Raw genomic sequence first — 21,735 nt, 5'->3', positions numbered from 1 at the left:
CTGATTGAGGAAGATCGATATGTGACATACCGCGAAATTCAGGCAACTTTAGACATTGGCATGAGTCAAATACAAATAATCTTGCATGAACAATTAGGTGTAAAAAAGTTGTTTTCCCGATGGATACCGCATTCGCTCTGTGAAGAGCAAAAAGCGGCTCGCGTTACTTGGTGCCTCAGAACTCTCGAAAGATTCCACGCAGGATCCTCAAATGCTGTATACAACATTGTACCAAGTGACGAATCCTGGATATACGCGTACGAACCCGAAACAAAAAACCAGTCACGAGTTTGGGTGTTCGAAAATGAGTTAAAGCCAACAAAAATTGATCGTTCACGGAGTGTTGCAAAAAAAATGGTGGCCACGTTTGTCTCCAAAACCGGCCATGTTACGACTATTCCTCTTGAGGGACAAAGAACGGTTAATGCAGAATGGTATGCTAGCATTTGTTTGCCACAGGTCGTTTCTGAACTCCGTAAAGAGAACTGCAACCGCCGCATCATCCTCCATCACGACAATGCGAGTTCTCACACCGCGCACAGAGCAAAAGAGTTTTTAGAGCAAGAAAACATAGAATTATTAGACCATCCGCCGTACAGCCCCGACCTAAGCCCTAATGATTTCTATACTTTCCCTAAAATAAAGAATAAATTGCTTGGACAGAGATTTTCATCACCTGAAGAAGCTGTGGACGCCTACAAAACGGCCATTTTAGAGACCCCAACTTCCGAATGGAATGGTTGCTTCAAGGACTGGTTCCATCGTATTGAAAAATGTGTCAAATTTCGCGGAGAATACTTCGAAAAGCAATAAATACATTTTTAAATAGTAATGTTGTATCACTTCGTTAATTCCCGAAATTTTCAGTGCCGCCCTATACATTTTCAATCGAATTTTGAATAATGAAACTGAATAGCACGGTCGTAGGTTAGGTAGGCCTCTGTGCGCTCACTTCGTTGCGTTCGACGTCCGAAACTCAACTAATTGGGTTCTAGATGGTGATCCATTAATTTCAAATAACGCATTTAAACAAACACGAACCATAAACAAACTAGTTAATCACCTTAATGTTTCCATTTGAATACGTGATTAGCGTAGTTTAAGTGCGAAACTCGAAACTGTGGCGGTCACATGTTTTCGTTTCGAATGTGGACACAGATTTTTTAATTTTTGTTATTTTTTTTTATTGGTTTGATTGTTGAACTACCTCACAGCCCACCTGGTGTTAAGTGGTTACTGGAGCCCATAGACATCTACGACGTAAATGCGCCACCCACCTTGAGATTTAAATTCTAAGATCTCAGTATAATTACAGCGGCTGCCCCACACTTCAAACCGAAACGCATTACTGCTTCACGGCAGAAATAGGTAGGGTGGTGGTATTCGCGCGGACTCACAAGAGGTCCTACGACCAGTAACACAATGCAGCCACTGTGAAACATTCACCGAAACACATTAATCAAATGACTCGAATGTCTATATTAAAAATAAGATTGAACTCTGAATCATATTTCAAGTGCTGATGTATGTTGCGAAGCCCCGTTGACGCGTTATGATGCTTAAAAAGCCCATGAGCTACTCTTTCCTGGTACGGCAGTTAAAATCACGTTCTTTCGCTAGGTACGAGAGGCGACCAGTGTGCTTAGTGCGCGTTTTTTAACGTTCTCGATAGAGTAAAAGTTAACTCAAATTTGAATGGAGTTGGAACAGCGCCTCTAGCGGCAAACGTTCCAACTCCATACAAATTTGAGTTAACTTTTACGCTATCGTCGCTTTCGTCGCTTACGTTAAAACACTTGCACTAAGCAAACATCTCCACATTTCTATGGGTATTGGTATATTCAAAAATTGACTTTTTTAGGTCTATCAGATCAGGTCTTGCCTTGAAAAGACCTAGCATACGCACTGGCTGAAAGTCCTTCAAAAATGATGGGCAGTCAACGCGTTAAGGGTTTCTACTGTAGCGCCTATTTCTGTTACTTTGTGTGATCCGGCACGAAACAAAAAACACTAACGCTGCCGGCATTAGTAAGGCGATAAGGTACATGCATGAACCAGTTCAGCAGCTTACTGCCACACTGCTCAGTTTTATTCTACAAGTATGACGTACGTATCCTACAAAGATAATTTATAATAAAATTATGTAATATTCGAATCAAATCTGGTGCTAACCACCCACCTGGTGTTAAGTGGTTACCGGAGGCCATAGATATCTACAACGTAAATGCTGCCACCTACCTTGAGATATGAGTTGTAAAGTCTCAGTATAGTTACAACGACCGCCCTTCAAACCGAAACGCATTACTGCTTCACGGCAGAAATAGACAGGGTGATGGTACCTACCCGTGCGGTCTCAAAAGACGTCCTACCACCAGTAAATTAAAAAAAAAGTATTATGAACTAGTGACAATATACCTAGTTATTTTTTATTGATATCCGACCCTCTTTTTTGGGAATTAGTTAATAATAATTAAATACCAATAACACCCCGATTTACTTAATAGTGATGGATTTAGACAATTGTTTTAGATTCGTTCATTCATTCAAAGATTTAATTATATGTCCACAGGTTTCATTCACTCTAAACATTATACTGTTGCTTACTCCATATTAAATGTATAATGTTCATTTTACGAGTATCTGAAAAACATTGCTATTACGTTCTTATGTTGGTCGTATTTCACTTGGATTGTTAACACTAATTATGTTTTATTGTGACGTTAATTATAGCTTAATTAGTGATTTCGGTTTGAATTTCAGATCAATTTCGTTTGCTGTGAATACTTTTAGTTCTTTAACGCTATTACATCAGCTAGTTATACGTAAGTTTTATGAAAACTATTGCTGATAAAATTATGCTATTTGAGCTAATTGGGGTGAAATTCTTCGAATGCTACAATTTGAATTATTTATGGTTCGGTATACTCTCAGTGAATCAATTATATATAGGTCATAGTAGAAAACCAAATGTCCGAATTTCCTAGAGTATCCGTAGTGGCTCTCACTACAGGCGATATTCCAATGACATTGGGGCTACAACTCATGTCTAGAGTGGGCATTCACAATGTGCCGGGTAAGTTCTCCAATAAGAATGGCGAAGTTCGTCCAATTTCCAACCTTCAATACGAAGTGTTTCAGCCGAAAATGTCGAAATGGCTTTTAAAATCTTCATTAAAATGAAATTCGTTTCCAAACAGTTCTTGTCCACGTTATGGTTATCTGGAAGGAATCGGTCTTAGCGACTTATCGCTAAATTTTTTTGCATATAATGTTTCACATTATTTATTCATCCTGTGTACAAAAAAAAATTCTCTCTTTCTCTCTCCCCCTCCCTCTCTCTCTCTCTCTCTTTCTCTCTCCCCCTCCCTCTCTCTCTCTCTCTTTCTCTCTCCCTCTCTCCCTCTCTCCCTCCCTCTCTCTCTCCCTCCCTCTCTCTCTTTCACTCTCATAAAATTTTGTTAGCCTTGAAGACGAATCAAGGATGTCTTTAAAGTCGGTGGTTGTTCTTGCCTTGCCCTGTCATTGTTCTTCTTCTCTTCTTCAGGCTGAGCACTGTAAATTCGCCTACCAAACAAAACGAAGTCAAAAATAGCGCTTAGGTTATCTTAAGTTCGAGGCTACCGGCACATAAGTCGCCAAAAGAAAAAGCTGCTGCATATCGATGTGAAGCTCGTAAATCTGATGAAATATATTAAATTTTTGATAATTTTCTTTTTAACATTCAATCTGTGATTCTGTAATGTTTAGGTATAGGTACGCTGTGTCAGTTTCGTATGTCGAAAATCGCATCCTGGTACAGTCCGGAAACATTCGTTTGGCCATTCGATGCGTCAACACTTGTACTCGATCCAAAATCTTTCATGCTTTGCGAACACCACCCATTTTCATTGCGTTCTTCTTCTTCTTTATTTTTTTGGCTCTGGCACGGTTTGTGCATTGGCCAGCGTCAAGTAATACATTGCGTTCTTACACACTACAAGTATTTCAAACCATTTAACTGACACTACTATGTCCACACTTTACACGATTTTTCTTTTAATGTTTTTGTGTTTATTTCAATATTTCATTTAATATTATAAAACGCTAATATTTAATGGCTCACACCACAATATCTAGTTTCAATTACTCCAAGAAGCTTAGGCTTACCCGATAGGTACTTTAAGTAATAATCATGGCACTTGCAACATTGTCTAATCATCGGGCACTCATTAAAAACAAAAACAAAAAACATGGTATCAACCCGCGAAATAATACTATTTCTAATTAAAATTACTTTTACTGATTGCGCAGCCCATGATCACGAAAACTGAAAGCATTCGAAAAGTCTGAAGTCATATGTAATTTAATCACGAGAAAAAATGCGAAGTTAAATCGTAAAACTATAATAGTTTTTGAATAATTAAGTCTAAGACACGTGAAAATCAAAGAAAATGTTAAATTATATTTTTATAATATTTATAATGTTTATACGGAATAGTTTAATGCAATTGGATGAATATTGTAGTTTTTTATGTATATCCAGACACTATGACCATTATATTACACTTAAAATTATATTCTGCAATATAACAATTTCAGTACCAACAGTCTTCAAAACTCATTGATGATTAATATTGATCAGCTATATATCTGTAAGCTATAAATCAAAACTTTACAAACCGTATGAGAGGAACGTTCAAAATGAATAAGTACTTGCCTCATAAATAACAAAAGGTAAGACGTTATTTTCAAAACACATCCTTATCAGCGTCACCGGACAACCCTTTAGTAAATGACCTCCTGCAGGACGAATAGCGGCCAATACGTTAGCGGGATGATCGTGAGTGGACCTCTGCGATAGGGCGATAAATTATGAGGCCAATCTCCGCACGGACTGGGAATGAACCGTTCAAATATTCGTTTCGTTCACTGACTCGATTCACTGAACTACATCACTAGGTTCGATTAAAAGAACGATAGCGTTCATCTGTTGTAACAAAGTCGAATCATACTTCAATCATAAATACAGATAATATTTAAAATTAAATTAATAATTGATAAATAATGAATTTCAAATTTGATATTCTAACCAGTTACACATAAGGAATGATAATGGAAAATGAAAATACATTCAATTCACATTTTAATTCGTAAGAATCGTTCATTCATTTGGTTTTATTCACTTTCACCGCATTCCACTCTCGAGTGTTTTACTAAGGAAAATGACGTCATTAGCTTCCAAGATGAGAAATGATTCCCTATTTGTCATATCCTCTTCGAAATAAGCTGAGAGGCGTCGCCGTAAAGATAGTGCTGGAAGCTATATGTATTACCAAGGTTAATGTGAGTGTATAAAATGTTTGAGGCAGTTTTGAAGTTTTATAGCAGTACTAGAACACTCTTGTGAATATCAAATGACAAAGAAAGGTCAAATCTGTGTGTTTTTCTAATATACGAATATAACAGTCGGACTAAGTACATTGATAATCAGTTAAAATTAATCATAGTTTTTTTTATTTTAATTTTTACCATCTTATAAATGTTTAGCTTGTCCTAGAAAAAAACGAATCTTAACTTAAAATTTCTTTTGTTCATGTTATCTTGTAATGTAATTTGTAATGTATGTAATTTAAATCTAATGTAATAAAATTACACTTCGTTTGAAAACTACATAATAATTAAAACTAACTATTAAATTAATCTTTTTTATTCTGTTAAAACCGGTCAGAGAGAAGTTTATTTATTAGAAGTTAAAATTTAATAATATATTGTCTTCGTCTATAATGTGTGCACAAATTTTCAAGGAAGTCAGTGAAAATAATGTTCAAGGTTTCCGTTAGATACAAAAAACAAACAAAACATATATACATACATAAAAAGCTAATAAAAGCGTGTTAAAAAGCTCTGCGTACATAATTGCATAATAATGTACTGACGCTTGAAAGGCAAACGGTGACTAAGCGACAATGCGTGAACTTTACAGTAGACTAATTTCAAGTTGAATTACCTGAAAACAAAATTTATTTTAACGAATCTAGATGTAGTAGAATCTAGCTAGTAGCTGTAGGATTGAAATGATTTTAATAGACCTAGAAATATATATTTTTTGCGCACCGAATATGGTTATTGCCTATCATTTATGTACAAAGCAGTTATTGTCGCTTAGTCATGTTTGCCTTTCAAGCGTCGGTACTTATTTAATTTAACATATGAATTTTTGGTGTTAAAATAATCCATGTTAAAGTAATCCAATATTAGGATAACGCGTTTTTCCAAAATTTTTACTTTCAAGGTTCGGAAATAGATATTTTTTAAAGTTTTTTTGAAAATCTTTCTATTTCCGTTTCTATCTGTCCCTTCAGTGTGGTCAAGCTGCTTAATTTTCGTTCTGATTTAAATAAATGAGTTTAGTACTTTATACGTTTACTATTGGTAAAACGTTTTTTTTTGTAAGAAATTTTATTAGTACAAATTTATCTTCAACACTGCCTACTGCCTAGAAATTAACTTAGAAACCACCCACGTGGCTTTACAAGAGGACTTGCTAAATGAATGTTTCTTTTTCACTATTGTACTTTTCTATATTTGAGTCGACTATTATCAAAGCCGGCAATGTGACTTTTGGACAATTATTGGTAAATCAGAAAAACGAATTATTGACTTTGTATTCCATTGGCAGCCACAAAACTCTTCTGAACGACATCTTAGATAAATAACAGGTTAAGTATCAACCTTTATTTAATGCAGATTTTGAACCGTATTCTTTGAAGGAGACGATTATATTCAAATCAATCTGTATTGACATATCAATAACATTTTTTTATCCAAATGCACAGATTGCCACCTTTGATAATAGACGACTCATTTAACCGTAGGTATATCAGGGCGAAGAGTAAATTATATGGAACGAATGATTTCCCCGGTCCGTTTAACGAACGAGTAATAATATGTTCCATTCGGTCTTTTTATGTGAATGTGAGTCGATTGATGCAATGAAATGGTTCGTTTCTTCAAATGACTCATAGTGTGATTGTCACCGAGAATTCGTGTAATCTAATACATTTTTTTTTTCTTGAAAGGTTTTTTGTTGTAATGTTCATATTAGTTTTTTATATTCTTCATTCAGTTCTTTATATTCTTTGGTGGCAGGACGTCTTGTGAGTCCGTCCGGGAAGGTACCACCACTCTGCCTATTTCTGCCGTAAAGCAGTAATGCTTCGGTTTGAAGGGTGGGGCAGCCGCTGTAACTATACTTGAGACCTTAGAACTTATATCTCAAGGTGGGTGGTGCATTTACGTTATAGATGTTATGGGCTCCAGTAACCACTTAACACCAGGTGGGCTGTGAGCTCGTCCACACATCTCAGCAATAAAAAAAAAATAAAAAAATTACCTCTCAAGGCTCTCAGCTTAGGTAGTAAAAGAAAAAGATACTTCGGTCTATGGTAGTTTTTAATTGTGATCAACCACAATAAGTTTCTTTAAATTGCTCCTGTTAGTTTTGTACGACTAAGTTGTAGTTAGTACGTGTAGCGTGTAGTGTGTACGTTGTAGATGTCTATGGGCCACTTAACACCAGACGGTCTGTGAGCTTCTCAACCCATCTAAGCAATAAAATAAAAGAAAAAGACTATTAAAGTAGTTTTTTCTAAATGATCTTACTTTTTCACCGCCCAAACGGTAATAAGTGCTTATTGGAACATATTGATAGGTGTCACCAAATTTGACATACGAAGTGCATTGACATTTCAATGTAATTCTGATGGCTGATACTCATCGGAGCACACCTCTACTTTTACTATGAATATTTAACAAAAAAAATTTATATTAAAAAAATAATAATCTAATATTTAAAAAAAAGACATGCCCGCTGAGTTTCTTGCCAATTCTTCTCAGGACGGAGGCTAGTTCTTGTGAATTGGCGGTAGTTCTTTTGACGTTCAACAAGTATGTACTTTCATTTATGTTGAATAATTTTTTTTTATTTGATTTGATTTGACTTCACAGCAGAAAAGCAGCTCGGGCCAAAAATACAATATAAAATATTACTAATACCAAATAAAACACAATACAACAGTTATGTTTTTTATTAATTTTTCCAGTCCTCCTTCACTTAGTAAACGAAAATAAGACAAAGTATCAATAGAAATTGACTTGTATTTAAATTTGTATTTGACCCTTTTAATGTTTAGCATAATTTCACATGTTTAGCAGAAATTTCTAAGGGATTTCAAAAAAAGTACCTTATAAAAACAAAAACAAAACACAAAAATCAGTTCTAAGTTCACAGTAAAATAATTTTAAATTATAAATTTTATAAACTTTTTAAAAACTTTAAGCATGCACGCCCTAAGACATGTCCGTACAGGTCGAAACTGCGCAGATAGTCGGAATTTCGACGCTCTCCGCTTTATACGCATTCACAGAGAGTCGATCTATCGACGGTTCGCGCTCAAAGGGTTAAACACAATTACAGATAAATGCAAAAATAATTTCAGCGTCATTCCATCACAACCGTCTCGTAAATTTAGTTTTAATCTGATGCTGCCTAGTTAAAACTTTGGTTTTTTTATGTATTAAATCCAAATAAATGCAATATTGTAAAGTATTTTATGAACTTTTAATCATTTTAGATGAACAAATTAATTTTATATGAAAAATACAATGGTATATGTAATAGTTTTAATATACACTTAAGTTTTTGGTTTACTTAAATGTGTGTGTTAGCGGCCACCGTGCGTGTCACAATAGGCACAACGTGAATATTTTCGATCAAATGTCATTTTATAGCATTGACGGGTTAACTCGCCCACGGCCCACAATACGTTAAGTGGTCGCCAGTGCCATGACGTAACATGAATGTCGCCAACTAACTCGAGATATAAGGTCCTGAGTTTCCATTGTGTGACATGAGGAGTTTCCACGCTACAAACTTAGCTTCTGGCTTCGAGGCGTAAACAAGCAGGGCAGTGGTACCTACTCGCGTTAGCTTGTTTGCTTTGATTTTTATTACATGATTATGCCTTCATAGTCGATTTTGCTCTTGAATTGTGCTAAGTATTCCAATAGAAAAAATGGTATTTATCTAGTGGCGTAGCGCGGGGAGGCAAGAAGGGACATCATGCCTAGGGCGCAACTCACAAAGGGGCGCCAAATGTTCCGCAAAACCAAAATTACTGTATTTTTGATTATAATTGATTTCTGCCTGATATATTGTATATTTAGTGCTAGTGTAATATAATAAATGTTAATTCGTAAATAAAAAGGAGCACTAATAGTCTGAATAGGGCGCGAGTTAAGCTCGCTACGCCACTGTACCTGTCTGCGGGATTTGAACACCGATGCAAGGTCATCACTCGATGCGAGTACACCGGACGTCTTATCCATTAGGCCACGGCGACTTACAAAACGTTCATACATTTTCCACTTATTACACGAAACATTATATCAAATACCAAAAAAAATATGTTTTTTTTTCATTAATCAAACATTTTTTAACAGTTTAGACAGTTTCGATATCGACAATGTAATTCCTGACGGAGCCATTAGGTCGAAATTCAATGAAAATTATGCTTTTGAAATTGACATACTCGAGTGATATCTCTTTATGAATTTTATTTATAAACAGCTATAGTCGAGATCCCATAGAACTAACGAGGTAAACTTAAAAAGGCTATTTAACACTAAACATACCACAACGGGTCGAATTTGCCCATTTTGAATATTTGCATTGAAAATACACGTATAATCTTATTGCTTTTGCACATTTGACTTCATGACTTTTTCTTATCAATTAATCTACAGTTATTATACATTATTTAAGCTATTGCAAAGCTTTTATCGCAGGCTTTGAGCGCGGCGACCGAATCAAGAAATTCCGTAACGAAAATAAAACCTAACACCCTCCACTCCGCCTACCATGTAGCTCGCGTTCAACACATTCACACGTTGCGCTTGTGTAGCACCTTCGATAAAGCGGCACGACACGAGAACCCTCTCATCGTGGCCGCCGGTAACTACATTCCCGATCCTGCGGACAGAATGGAAAGCAGTCGACGTCGCCCAAAACACGTCATCTCGGATCCTCCCGATCCACTAACGGTGCTTCTAGGTACTTTAAGCACCGGTCACCGTTCTCGTCGAACCCGTCGCTTGCGACGAAGGGCTCGACGAGTAAATTAACTCTCAGACACAGCCCACTGAGTTTCTCGCCGGATCTTCTCAGTGGGTCGCGTTTCCGATCCGGTGGTAGATTCTGCGAAGCACGGCTCTTGCTAGGGTTCGTGTTAGCAACGTCATCAGGTTTGAGCCCCGTGAGCTCACCTACAAAAGTTAGGGTTACGCTGATATAGCCTCTCAAGGCTTTCAGCTTAGGTAGGAAAAAACAAAAAAAAAGTGTTTGTGAATAAGCGCGCGGCGTGACGTCACACTGCATGCGCATCATGAAAAGTCTGCCCATCTCTCTCTCACGCGGCCTAGCTTATGAGTGTGAAGAGGATAGTTAATGTTTTGCTTTTCTTAATGTTTGTAAATAAAGCGTGGTCTTATTTTATTATTGTTTTAATATTAAATTATTATTGTTTAATTATAATTGCATAAGCTGATAAAAATGCTATGCAATAGCTTTACCGCGGCAGTCCCAAGTGCTTTTGCTTTTTTTTGTTTCAGTTTTTGTGTAATACTTGTCGTGTACCGTTATCTACCCGTTATGGTAGAAATAGTTACCAGTAAGTGTTGGTATGATTAGTGTTAAAAAACCCGACTGATACATAATATGGCTCGAAATAATCATAATATTATAGTACATATTCATCTTAAGACTAAACCTAAATAGTTTTACAACAATTTTGTACAATGGAAGTATGTTTTACAATTGACATTATAACTTATTTGTCTCCTCGAGTCAACAGTTTCACAATCAACACAGAGGGCGCGAGCTCGCAGCCCTTCCGATGTTAAGCGATCACCGCGACTTACAATAATAACATGAAAATATATTTATTCCGTCACTTATCTCCTCCCCTTGAACTTTTCTTACGCACTACTTATTTTTAACTACTTTCGTAACATAAGAAACAAACATAATTAACTATAAAAATATATATTCAAAATTAGTTCAAAACGGCTCATAATGTTTATAATTAACAAATTTATTAGTTAACAACACTCGCACATAAAATATTATACAGTTTCTTTGTCGTGTGTTTGTGTTGTATTTAGCCGCCATGAAATACTAGGAACGAAAAACTTTCAAATTCTTTATCGGTTTAAAGCCATTTTAGCGTTATTATTATTTATAAATCGCACCTTTATATAATTGAAGTAGTGGCTTAACTAAAACATTTAAGAAAATGAGTTTTATTATACTTTGAACGACTTATAAGGATGCATTCTATCAGTATACAAAATTAAGTTAAAAAAAAAGAAATAATTAAATTTAAGTTTTAATCTAGAAAAGGTACAAAAAACACTTTCCGTCTGTTTTAAATCTTTAAGGCTAAAATCGAAATTGAAAAATTACAATTCATCAATTACATTTTTGGAGTTTACAACAAAAAAGAAAACAATAATTTTGAATTAAGCCACTTCAATTCTAAAGGTACAATATTGCTTAGACCTGTCTCACTGTATGAGACAGCTCACACACATAGACTTGAGGTCCAAGTCTCGTTAGTACGCGTGAGGTCCGCGGCGCAACCCACCACAGCACACCACAAATATTCCTATGAATCAAATCGATGTTCTAACGTAATTTTCAATTATAAACATTTATTATTAAAATTAAATGATCACATAAAACTAATAATATAATATTTCAGTTTAATCACGTAAAACATATGTATATTCAATATTTATTTACATTCGCCTAGTGCTTAAGGTAGAGATTAGTTTTGTTTTTAATTCTTAAAACTATACAGGCACGAACATTGTTGCGATAGCACCATTATTAAAATACAATAGTTCTCTCTTCAGTACGGTCCTTGTTCAAATCTTTTGCTTAGTCACAATTTCTAATTACTGTTTTATGAATGATAAAAAATTGCATAAAAAATGAGAAACAAATATTTTAGAGAAATAAAAATACATTAAATTTACGTTTTTTTTAAATTGCCTTTTGTAGGCAGACGAGCATACGGCCCACCTGATGGTGAGTGGTTACTGTCACCCATGGACTTCAGCAATGCCGGGAGCAGAGTTAAGCCGTTGCCTACAAAATACGTTACGTTAATACTAAATGTTCTCTTTCGTGTTCACAATTAAAATGCTGATTTGTAGACTATGCAGTAATTCAATAACAATTAATACAAAAATTGGAGCACCGTTAAAATTGATATGCGATTTTCAACTCTACGTTAAAGCAGCAACAGTTCTATTTCAATCGAATCAACTCGATTACGTCGCACGCAACTCAGACGATGTTTTAATTGCATCTACGAAATATGTGGGTAGGAGTAAAATAATTTTCTTTCACATTTCAAGTTGTAATAGTTCTAGAATAGTTCACGTCTGTCATCAAACCGACATTTAAATGCGATTTTGCATATAAACTAATGTTTGATATTTTAGTTATTTATAATTTTGACTCGTATTAAGTATTCGTAAACTTAAACAAAATTACTTTTAGGGTTAAATTTCACGTTTAAGTCGACAGGGACCACGGAAACATTAAAGCATTCGAAATATCGGGAATCATGAATGCGATATTAGTAGTCAACTAGTTTTAATTTCCCTGTTAACTTGTCTTGGGTAACTTTTCCGTTATCTCCGATACGAGGCCCTACAATTTGGGCCTTAGGTCCTTCGCTAATGGTTCAGATTACAATTTATTTATTTTACATTTACAAACCCAAATGATGATGATTTTGTAAAAACGTAAATCTATACTAATATATAAATCTACAGTGGTTTTTACGGATGTTCCGTTATAACTACTGAACCATGCATCCGATTGACTTGAAACTTGGTATCCATGTATAAAATACATGTACTTAATGGGTAGGCTAATATTTATATGTGTTGGACTCCCTGCACCAGTTGCGGGGAGGTTAATGATGAGATTGTTTGTGGGGTGAGAAATAATAATGTTAATTTTAAATGCCCAGCGAAGCGGACGGGTACAGCTAGTATACGTAATAAAATCAAGTATATCCTTGGTGACTTAACCGATAAATTTGTTTTTCAGTACAGAGCCGGTGCGGGCGAAGGCGGCGGCGCCCTGGCTGCCGGCTCGGGCTCCGAGTCGTTGGCATCGGTGGAGGCGGGCGTGGGGGGCGGAGGCCTATTGATGGCGCGGTAGTGTCGGTAGGCCCTCCGGCGCGGAGCTCCCCCGCTGGCCGTGGCGGGGCTGGGGGGAGGGTTGGCTGTGGGGCGCGGGTACCTGGACGATATACTGTCCGATGACCTGGGGAAGTTAGTCTTCATGTTATTCAAATATCAAAGGGTACAATCGCTATAAACTTTACAAAAAACTATGTGAACCCATTTATTTTTATTGCCAGTTGCCGAACCCCCTGCTCTTTATATATGGGACCACCAAGATGTTAGAAAAAACCGGCTTAATGGAATATTGCCCAACGGTCCGATCTCCGTCCGAGACACGACCCAAGCTGGTGACTCCGTTAGACACGATGTGTTAGTTGTGCGAGTAGATAAGAGTTTGCAGTTCATGTGGTATTTCGTGGTTATCGAATATAATAACTGTTTCATTTTATATACCGGAATATATATTTGTCATTTAAGTGACAGCTGTGGGCAGAACGGTAGGGATGGAAATTTAAAATATATATTATTATCGATGTTTTCTATCTATGTATCTTGTCCTATGTAATGCATTGATCGGTTGCTTCGATGTTTATACGATATATTCAGAAATACATACATCGTTGTTTCTAAAACATAGATTTTTTCGCAATAACATATTTAGGCCTAAAGAAAACTAGGTAAGTATAAGGAAAAATATGTAAAATCGATAAATGATAGGCGTGTTATATTGGCAGCACTGATTATAAGGTTTCGTGAAACGAAACGTCGTGAATTCACTGCAGTCGTCAGTCAGTGTTGGTCATACTCATAGTACACTCATCTCATCATTTACGTATTTGATGAATCGAATGAAAAACATCGATATATACTCGATGCTGAAGTATTAGCATACATCGCGTTTTTAAAATACATCGATGTATATCGTCCATCCCTACAGAACGGTAGTGCCGTGCGGGCTTGAAATATGTTCTGTAAATCTAGCTCAGATGTAGAAGGAAGGAAACATTCGGAGATCATTAAGCAGTGTGTAGTAGTGTGCAGTGGTGATGTGCGTGTACTGACTGCGTGGAGCTGGCGGGCAGCGGCTGCGGCTGCGGCTTGGGGCGGCACAGCGGCAGCGCGTGGTGCGCGGGGTGCGCGGGGGCGCGCGCGCGCCGCCAGCGTCGCAGCAGCACCAGCCCCGCGCCCGCCGCGCCCAGCGCGCCCACCGCGCCCGCAGACACGCCGTACGCGCTCCACTGCCGCCCGCCGCCACTCGACTGCAATACAAACTATATTTAAATTCAAACATTCACAGACGTTTCTGAATTAGCTTGTTGTTTTCCAAATAAATTCACATCAAACATAAATGTTATTAAACATTAATAAATTAGTACATATATTTTAATAAGGATGATTTAAATGAAAGAAACAGGTCTGCACTACCGAGCACCGAACTTCATCAAACTTCAACGGGTTTCTTAACATCACTATACTTATTATACGTATATAGTTAAAAGCGTTATATACAGTCTCTGCTTTAAGTGAGGGGCGGGTGTATTCCATTCACCTGGTCGGTGTGTCCGTAGGCGCAGGCCGCGGGCGCCTCGTCCGAGCCGTCGGCGCACTGCGGCCGCCCGTCGCACACGAACCTCGCCGCGATGCACAGACCTTCGTCACATCTGTAGTCGTTATAATTGGAGATTTAACAGTGGCAGGGCAAACTGACCGGCTATTTCTGTCGCGATAATGCGTTTCATTTTTAACGACGGGGCAGTCAATAATTTATAGCATCGAGTATTAGACCTGATATCTATACTAATATTATAAAGAGGAAAGATTTGTTTGTTTGTTTATATTGAATAGGCTCCGAAGTTACTGAACTGATTTGAAAAATTTTTTCACTGATGGAACCTACATTATTCCCGAGTAATATAATAGGCTATAATTTTTTTGAAAAATAATAATAGTATCCTTACTAAAACTCCAATAATGTAACCCGAGGTGTAAAAAAATTACTTAAAATATTCTTTACATCGCGTGCCCTGCGAAAACTATTCATGATAGAATAAAATAATGTATTACGACTTTGTAGAACACATTAATATTTACAAATAGTGTCGTGACAGCTATGTCTAACTATTATAGTTATGCCGCAATAAGTGTTATTTTATTTAATAAAATAAAACAACGTCAAATATCGTTGAAATTTTTGTTAAAGACCCGAGCGGAGCCGGACCGGGCCGCTCGTCTCAAATAATGTGACGGCACTCACCTCAGTAATGTCTATAGGATTCGGTAACCTCTTAACCTATTTAACAATAAACAAACAAATAATGTGACGAGTGATGCGTTGTAATCGGGTACAGTGCATTAGTTCGGTTCACCTGAAGGCGTCGGGCGGCGGCGGGTTGGCGCAGAGCGCGCCGGCCGCGCACGCCGACAGCGCGGGCGCGCACGTGCCGTCGGCGCAGCGCACGTCGCCGCCGCACGCGCCGCACTCCGCCTCGTCGCGCCCGTCCTCGCAGTCTTGTTGCCCGTCACATCTGTTTATGAGTTTACTTAGAGAATTTAAATTTAGAACAGAGCAGGAGGCCGCTAGGACCAAACACTCGAATGACGATCGCGTACAAGGAAACACAACGTAAGTAACCCGCTGAAAATCGCGAGGGACTTTTGGATGTGGGCAACGCAAAACCGGCCATTTTGACATAAAATATATTGAGGGAGCCCTGTTCAGCAGTGGGATACAATAACGGTGGTAAGTGACATGGTCGCTACACAAGGGGGTCGCGGGTTCGAATCCCGCCAAGGGAAGATATTTGTATGATAAATATAAATGTCTTTCCCAGGGTTATGGATGTATCTTAAATATATTATTATGTATGTGTTTAATAAAAATCTTACATTTATTTCCGTTATCTGGTACCTGTAAGACAAGTTCTTTACGAACTTATCATGGGACCAATTAACATGGCGTGATTGTTAGTACCAACGTACCAACATTTCGATCCTGAAAGAGCTCAACATCAAGGAGAGACTATCGTCAACAGTCCACATACGAATCCTCAAGTTCTTCGTGCACAACACTCGTAATGAGGACTCTATTGAGCGGTCGGTGTTGCAAGGGAAAGTCGAGGGCAAAAGATCCCGCGGACGATCTCCAACACGATGGACAGACCTCATAAAATCTGTGACTGACTCCAACATAAATGATTGCTCTCACTCTGCGAAACATCGTGCCACATGGCGTCGGATCGCGAGAGCATCGGTATCGCACGATCCGACTGATGCATGACTACGACCACTCTGTCAAGAGTGTACGAATAGGAAGAAGATTGTTAGTAAATATGTATTCATATTAAAAAAAAATTAAAAGAAAAAAAAAACAATGTGTAATAGTGTGATACAAACTTCCATTCGACGGGCAGACACTGCGGGCGGGAGGCGTGCGCGTCGCACAGCAGGTGCGAGGGCGGGCACACGGGCGGCGCCGCGGGACAGCGCACGCCGCAGCCGCACGCGCCGCCCGCGCCGCACGACGCCGCGCCGCCGCACCGCCCGCCGCCCCAGCACGGGTGCGAGCGCTCCACCTGCGACACGCACATTATTATTTCTATACACTTTTTATACATATATTTAATGTAAAAGTAATATTATAATAAGCCACAAAACTATAAGACAATTATTTCCTATAATATACATTTAACACTCAACATGCCATAACGGGTCAAATGATCCATTTTGAACTTTTGTATTGAAAATGCACGTATCATTTTATTGATTTTTTACATTTGCTTTCTAGACATTTTCTTACCAATCAATCTATTGTTATTATCCTTTTTTGTTTTGTTTTGTTTGTTACTGTGCTGTACTACTACTACCCGCTATGGTAGAAATAGGTACCGGTAAATGTTGGTATGATTAGTGTTAATATTTTCATCACTCTTTTCTTCTAGTTATTTATTCTATTTTCCAAGTAGAAACAAATATTAATTGAATTGAATGATAAAATGGATTATTATTACTTTAAATTTTTTATTAATTATTTTTTTATTGGCCATACAGCCATTCAGAACTCATATTTACTTCCTTAGGGGTAAAATTTTGCTTCTTCCGTAGTAGATGCGCACAACCTAAACATCATTAACTGCCTAAATTGCGAAATAGAAACCCTGACGGTTAAGACACGAACCAATCAGTCGTATTAAGTACAAATATTTTTATTTAAAATTTTATTATCTGAACGGAGTACGGTTTTTTATTGCTTAGACGGGTGGATGAGCTCACAACCCATCTGGTGTTAAAAGGTTACTGGAGCTCATAGACATCTAAATGCAGACAACCTTTGAGATATGAGTTGTAAGGAATTATTATAGTTACAACGGCTGCCCCACACTTCAAACTGAAACGCATTACTGTTTCACCGCAGGAATAGGCAGGGTGGCGGTATGTACCCGTGCGGACTCACAAGAGGTCCTACCACCAGTACAACTTAGTAATATTTGCAACAAAACTTTATTTAGTTTTAAGTTAAGTTGCAGACGGTAGTGGGTACCTTGTGCACGGCGACCAGGGCGAGCAGACGCACGAGGTGCGGGAGCGGGGTGGCGGGCGCGTCGCGGCGGTGCAGCGGCACCCGCGCCGCCCGCTCCCCCCCGCACACGTACACCCCGCCGCCCTGCGCCGCCAGCGCGCCCGCCCAGCCCCCCTGCCACACCACGCGTCTGTGGGCGCAATATGCGATATTATTAATCAAATATTTATCATAAGAAGCCTAGTGTATTCTTGTTACTGGTTCTTGATCATCATAGAGTCCATTATGATTGACAATACCTTCTTATTATTATCGGTTACCATTACCATTTTGTCAAATGGTAAATTCCATAGATAAATTTGTGTTTCTCAAGACTACTTCTCTTTTTTTCTCTACCTAAGCTGATAGCCTTGAGAGGCTATGTCAACGTAGCCGGGCGAGTAGGTAAGCTCACGGGGTTCAAACCAGGAGTATTGCTAACACTTGTCCTAGCAAGAGCAGTGCTTCGCAGAATCTAGCGCCGGATCGGAAACGCGACCCACTGAGAAGATCCGGCGAGAAACTCAGTGGGCTGTGTCTGCGGGTTAATTTACTCGTCGAGCCCTTCGTCGCAAGCGACAAGTTCGGCGAGGACGATGACCGGTGCTTGAAGTACCTAAAGGCATCGTTAATAGATTGAGAGGATTTGAAATGACGTGTTTAGAGCGACGTGGATGGTTTACCATTCGGTCCACGGGATCAGGTATTTTAATTTGTACTTCGGTGGAAGCTTTATTTATCCCGAACCCCCGTGCGTAACAAACAGTATTGTTACACTAGTAAGAGTAACACTATCTATCACCAAATAGTCGAACGAATATCGAAGGATCTAGTAGCACCTAGAACGCTCGAGAAGTACAACGCCACCTATTATCAAATATCGGAAACACATATCGAAACTACTCGACCTGTCAGGAGTGTTCTCGATAATTCGAGGGATATCGTATCGACTATAAACGCCTTGCAGAGATGGCACGTAGTCAGTCAGTAATCGGAACTACTCGAAGCGAATTACGAATTGTAAAATGCTCTGTAAGTGTTCTAAGTGTTAAATAGGTTTTTAAGTTGTACTTCAGTGGTTATTTATCCCGAACCCCAGCGCGTTACAAACAGTAGGGGGACCTTTTTTTTTATTGCTTAAGTGTGTGGACGAGCTCACAGCCACCTGGTGTTAAGCGGTTACTGGAGCCCATAGATATCTATAAGGTAAATGCGCCACCCACCTGAGCTATAAGTTCTAAGGTCTCAGTATAGTTACCTGTTAGAGGAGTCTAGGTCGACGGCGTGCAACTGCCTGCTGACGGCCCAGTAGACGGTGCCGGCGCTCTGGTCCAGCGCCAGCGCGGTCGCGTTGTCGGCGCGCGCCAGCTCCACGCGCCCGGTGCCGTCCACGTTCGCGCGCATTATGGCGCCCCGACCCACGTCGTTCCAGATCAGGTAGCTGTACAACAACAGGTCATTTTCTTCTTTTTTTACAATTTTGAAGTGAAAACTTCTTTAGAATCGTTGTGATTTCAAACCGGATGCAACGGAAAAAACGACAGGTAAGAGACACAAATACAAAAATGTGTAGGATGAAGCCAGCAAAGAATGAGACAGAAATATACATACTATTTAATACAGCGCCATCTGTGAGACTTTTTAATACTAACGTGTGTATGAAAGCTCTTGTTAATTTAGGATTATACGTGAAATTAAAATATCAATTTACAGAGGGCGCTACCTTACAATTATTTACTAATGACAAAATTTTACATATACTTAAGACGTTTAGGATAATTGTATTTTAATTTTGGAAGGTTTCACTTCTACCACGTGTGAATTGCACACATTTTGTTTTTTTTTTTTGCTTAAATGGGTGGACGAACTTACAGCCCACCTGGTGTTAAATGGTTACTGGAGACCATAGACATCTTTGTTGAAATAATATGAGCTTCAGTGACCATTTAAAATCAGGTGGGCCATGAGCACGCCCATTCCTTTTATATATGATATATATGAAAGGAATAACTAATTGCTAAGTTATATTTTGTTATAATAGTACATTGTGCACTAAGAGAGAAAAGTAGGACATTTCCTCCCGCGTGTGAAATTGCCAAAACGCAAACGCGGTGGCAAACACGCGGGATGAGTTGTCCTACTTTTTTCCCGCGGTGCACATACTATTTTTCTCTTACCAGGCCGAAAGTTCGTGGAGTACCAAAAGAAAGTTCGCGGCAAACACGCAGGAAATGTCCTACTTTTCTCCCTTTTTGCACAATGTACTATAATTTAATCAGATAGTAACTTACATATGTGTGAGTGTGTGTGCGTACGGTGTGTGTGTGTGTTGTGTGTGTGTGTGTGTGTGTGCGTGTGTGTGTGTGTGTGTGTGTGAGCGTAAATGTGTATGTATACATAGTATATTTTAGGCATCTGTTGAGTTGTTAATTTTTTTCTGTATGCGCCTGTTCTGAATGCAATGCAGATTGTTATGTTAAACATTTAAGCTTATAATTTCTATGGTTGTAATTTGTTTTGTGCATTAATGAAAAGAAAAAAAAAACCCTTAATAACCTCACCGTTTAGTCTGATGGAAGGCCAGGTGCCTGGGCAGCATTCGGTCGCCCCTGACGATGACGCCGGTCGACGAGTTGTTGTCGATGGAGGTCGCGTTGATCGAGTCCCGGTCGGCGCACGTCCAGTACATCGTGCGGCCCAGCACGTCCAGCACCATGTGGTAGGGGCGCGAGAGGCCGGTGACCACGGCGGCCGAGTCCGCGACGGCAGACGTGCTCGAGTACGATATGGGCACGCGTCGGATCGAATGCGAATCGTCGTCCATCCAGTACAGTTGCCTGAAAACGTCATTTTGTATTAGATTGCGCGCTCGCGACGAGCAGTGGTTAGCAAAACACTATGTAAGTGTTTTTAGTTAGAGCATTACAGTTAAGTGGTTACCGGAGCCTATAGACATCTACAATGTAAATGCCCCGTCCTTCTATTTCTATTTCTGCCGTGAAGCAGTAATGCGTTTCGATTTGAAGGGCGGCGCAGCTCTTGTACTGTTAAAAGTGAGATCTTACAAATCATGTCTCAAGGTGGGTGGCCTATTTACGTTGTAGATGTCTATGGGCTCCAGTAACCACTTGACACCAGGTGGGCTGTAAGCATGACCACCCATCTAAGCAATTAAAAAAATATATAATAATATATAGCGGACCCGGCAGACGTTGTTCTGCAAAAAATTATTCAAATCGATCCAGCCGTTTACTTGAAACATAGATAAATAGCCATAATTCATTTGCCACGGGCGCCAGATGGTGTGGCTATTGGTGCATCTATTCAAATTAGTTCAACGATAGACTATGAAAAGTCCTCAAAATCCGTGTCGGATGACGACTCACTTCTCGACCGGGTCATACTCGATAGCGCGGACGTTCTTGAGGCCGGTGAGCGGTATGTAGGCGTCGTTGCACTCTCCGTTCGCGACCATGATCCGGCCGACGGCGTTCTTTTGAGCGAAAAGCAGAAACTCTTCGGGTTCTGGAATAATGTTACTTGTTTTACAATAATAATAATAACTGGACTTTTTGGGGAGTGAAGTTGTATGATTTGTTTTATTTTGTCTATATTTTAGTGTTTCTTCTGGTTTAAATGTGTAATAGCGGTGGTTTATTAACTGTTTAATATCTGTGAAAGTGATGTGGGAAAATGAAACAAAGCCGCTGGACGTAACTTCTCGGGAACCTCCAAAAAGTCCACTGAAAAATCTCAGTAAATGACCACCATTTTACTGAGATTATATTTCATCCCATCTCATTTCATTTAATTTTATCCCAGTTGATTAATGTCTCAAATTAATCATCTTCATTTCATTTCATTTCATTCCATATTATTATTTTTCATAAAAATAAGAATATAAATTAAAATAAGACTTGACTTAAAGGTCTTAGTTA

General features: G+C 38.8%; 1 protein-coding gene across 1 annotated transcript in view; it reads right to left on the bottom strand.

Annotated features, from left to right (window-relative positions):
* Positions 1-8,051: 8,051 nt before the first annotated feature.
* Positions 8,052-21,735, bottom strand: part of LOC101738889 (low-density lipoprotein receptor-related protein 6) — a 30,277-nt gene continuing 16,593 nt past the window's right edge. The window contains exons 16-24 of the mRNA XM_038014932.2: positions 21,184-21,322; positions 20,359-20,634; positions 19,056-19,238; positions 17,780-17,948; positions 16,636-16,814; positions 15,609-15,767; positions 14,792-14,903; positions 14,305-14,501; positions 8,052-13,381 (exon numbers count right to left, since the gene is read on the bottom strand). Of these exons, the coding sequence (XP_037870860.1) occupies positions 13,159-13,381; positions 14,305-14,501; positions 14,792-14,903; positions 15,609-15,767; positions 16,636-16,814; positions 17,780-17,948; positions 19,056-19,238; positions 20,359-20,634; positions 21,184-21,322 (1,637 nt within the window). The 3' untranslated portion in view covers positions 8,052-13,158. The remainder of the gene's footprint in view (positions 13,382-14,304; positions 14,502-14,791; positions 14,904-15,608; positions 15,768-16,635; positions 16,815-17,779; positions 17,949-19,055; positions 19,239-20,358; positions 20,635-21,183; positions 21,323-21,735) is intronic.

The sequence above is a fragment of the Bombyx mori genome, chromosome 13 (assembly GCF_030269925.1).
Source record: "Bombyx mori chromosome 13, ASM3026992v2".
Taxonomy (NCBI): Eukaryota; Metazoa; Arthropoda; class Insecta; order Lepidoptera; family Bombycidae; genus Bombyx; species Bombyx mori.
This window is presented reverse-complemented; position numbering and strand designations above follow the sequence as displayed.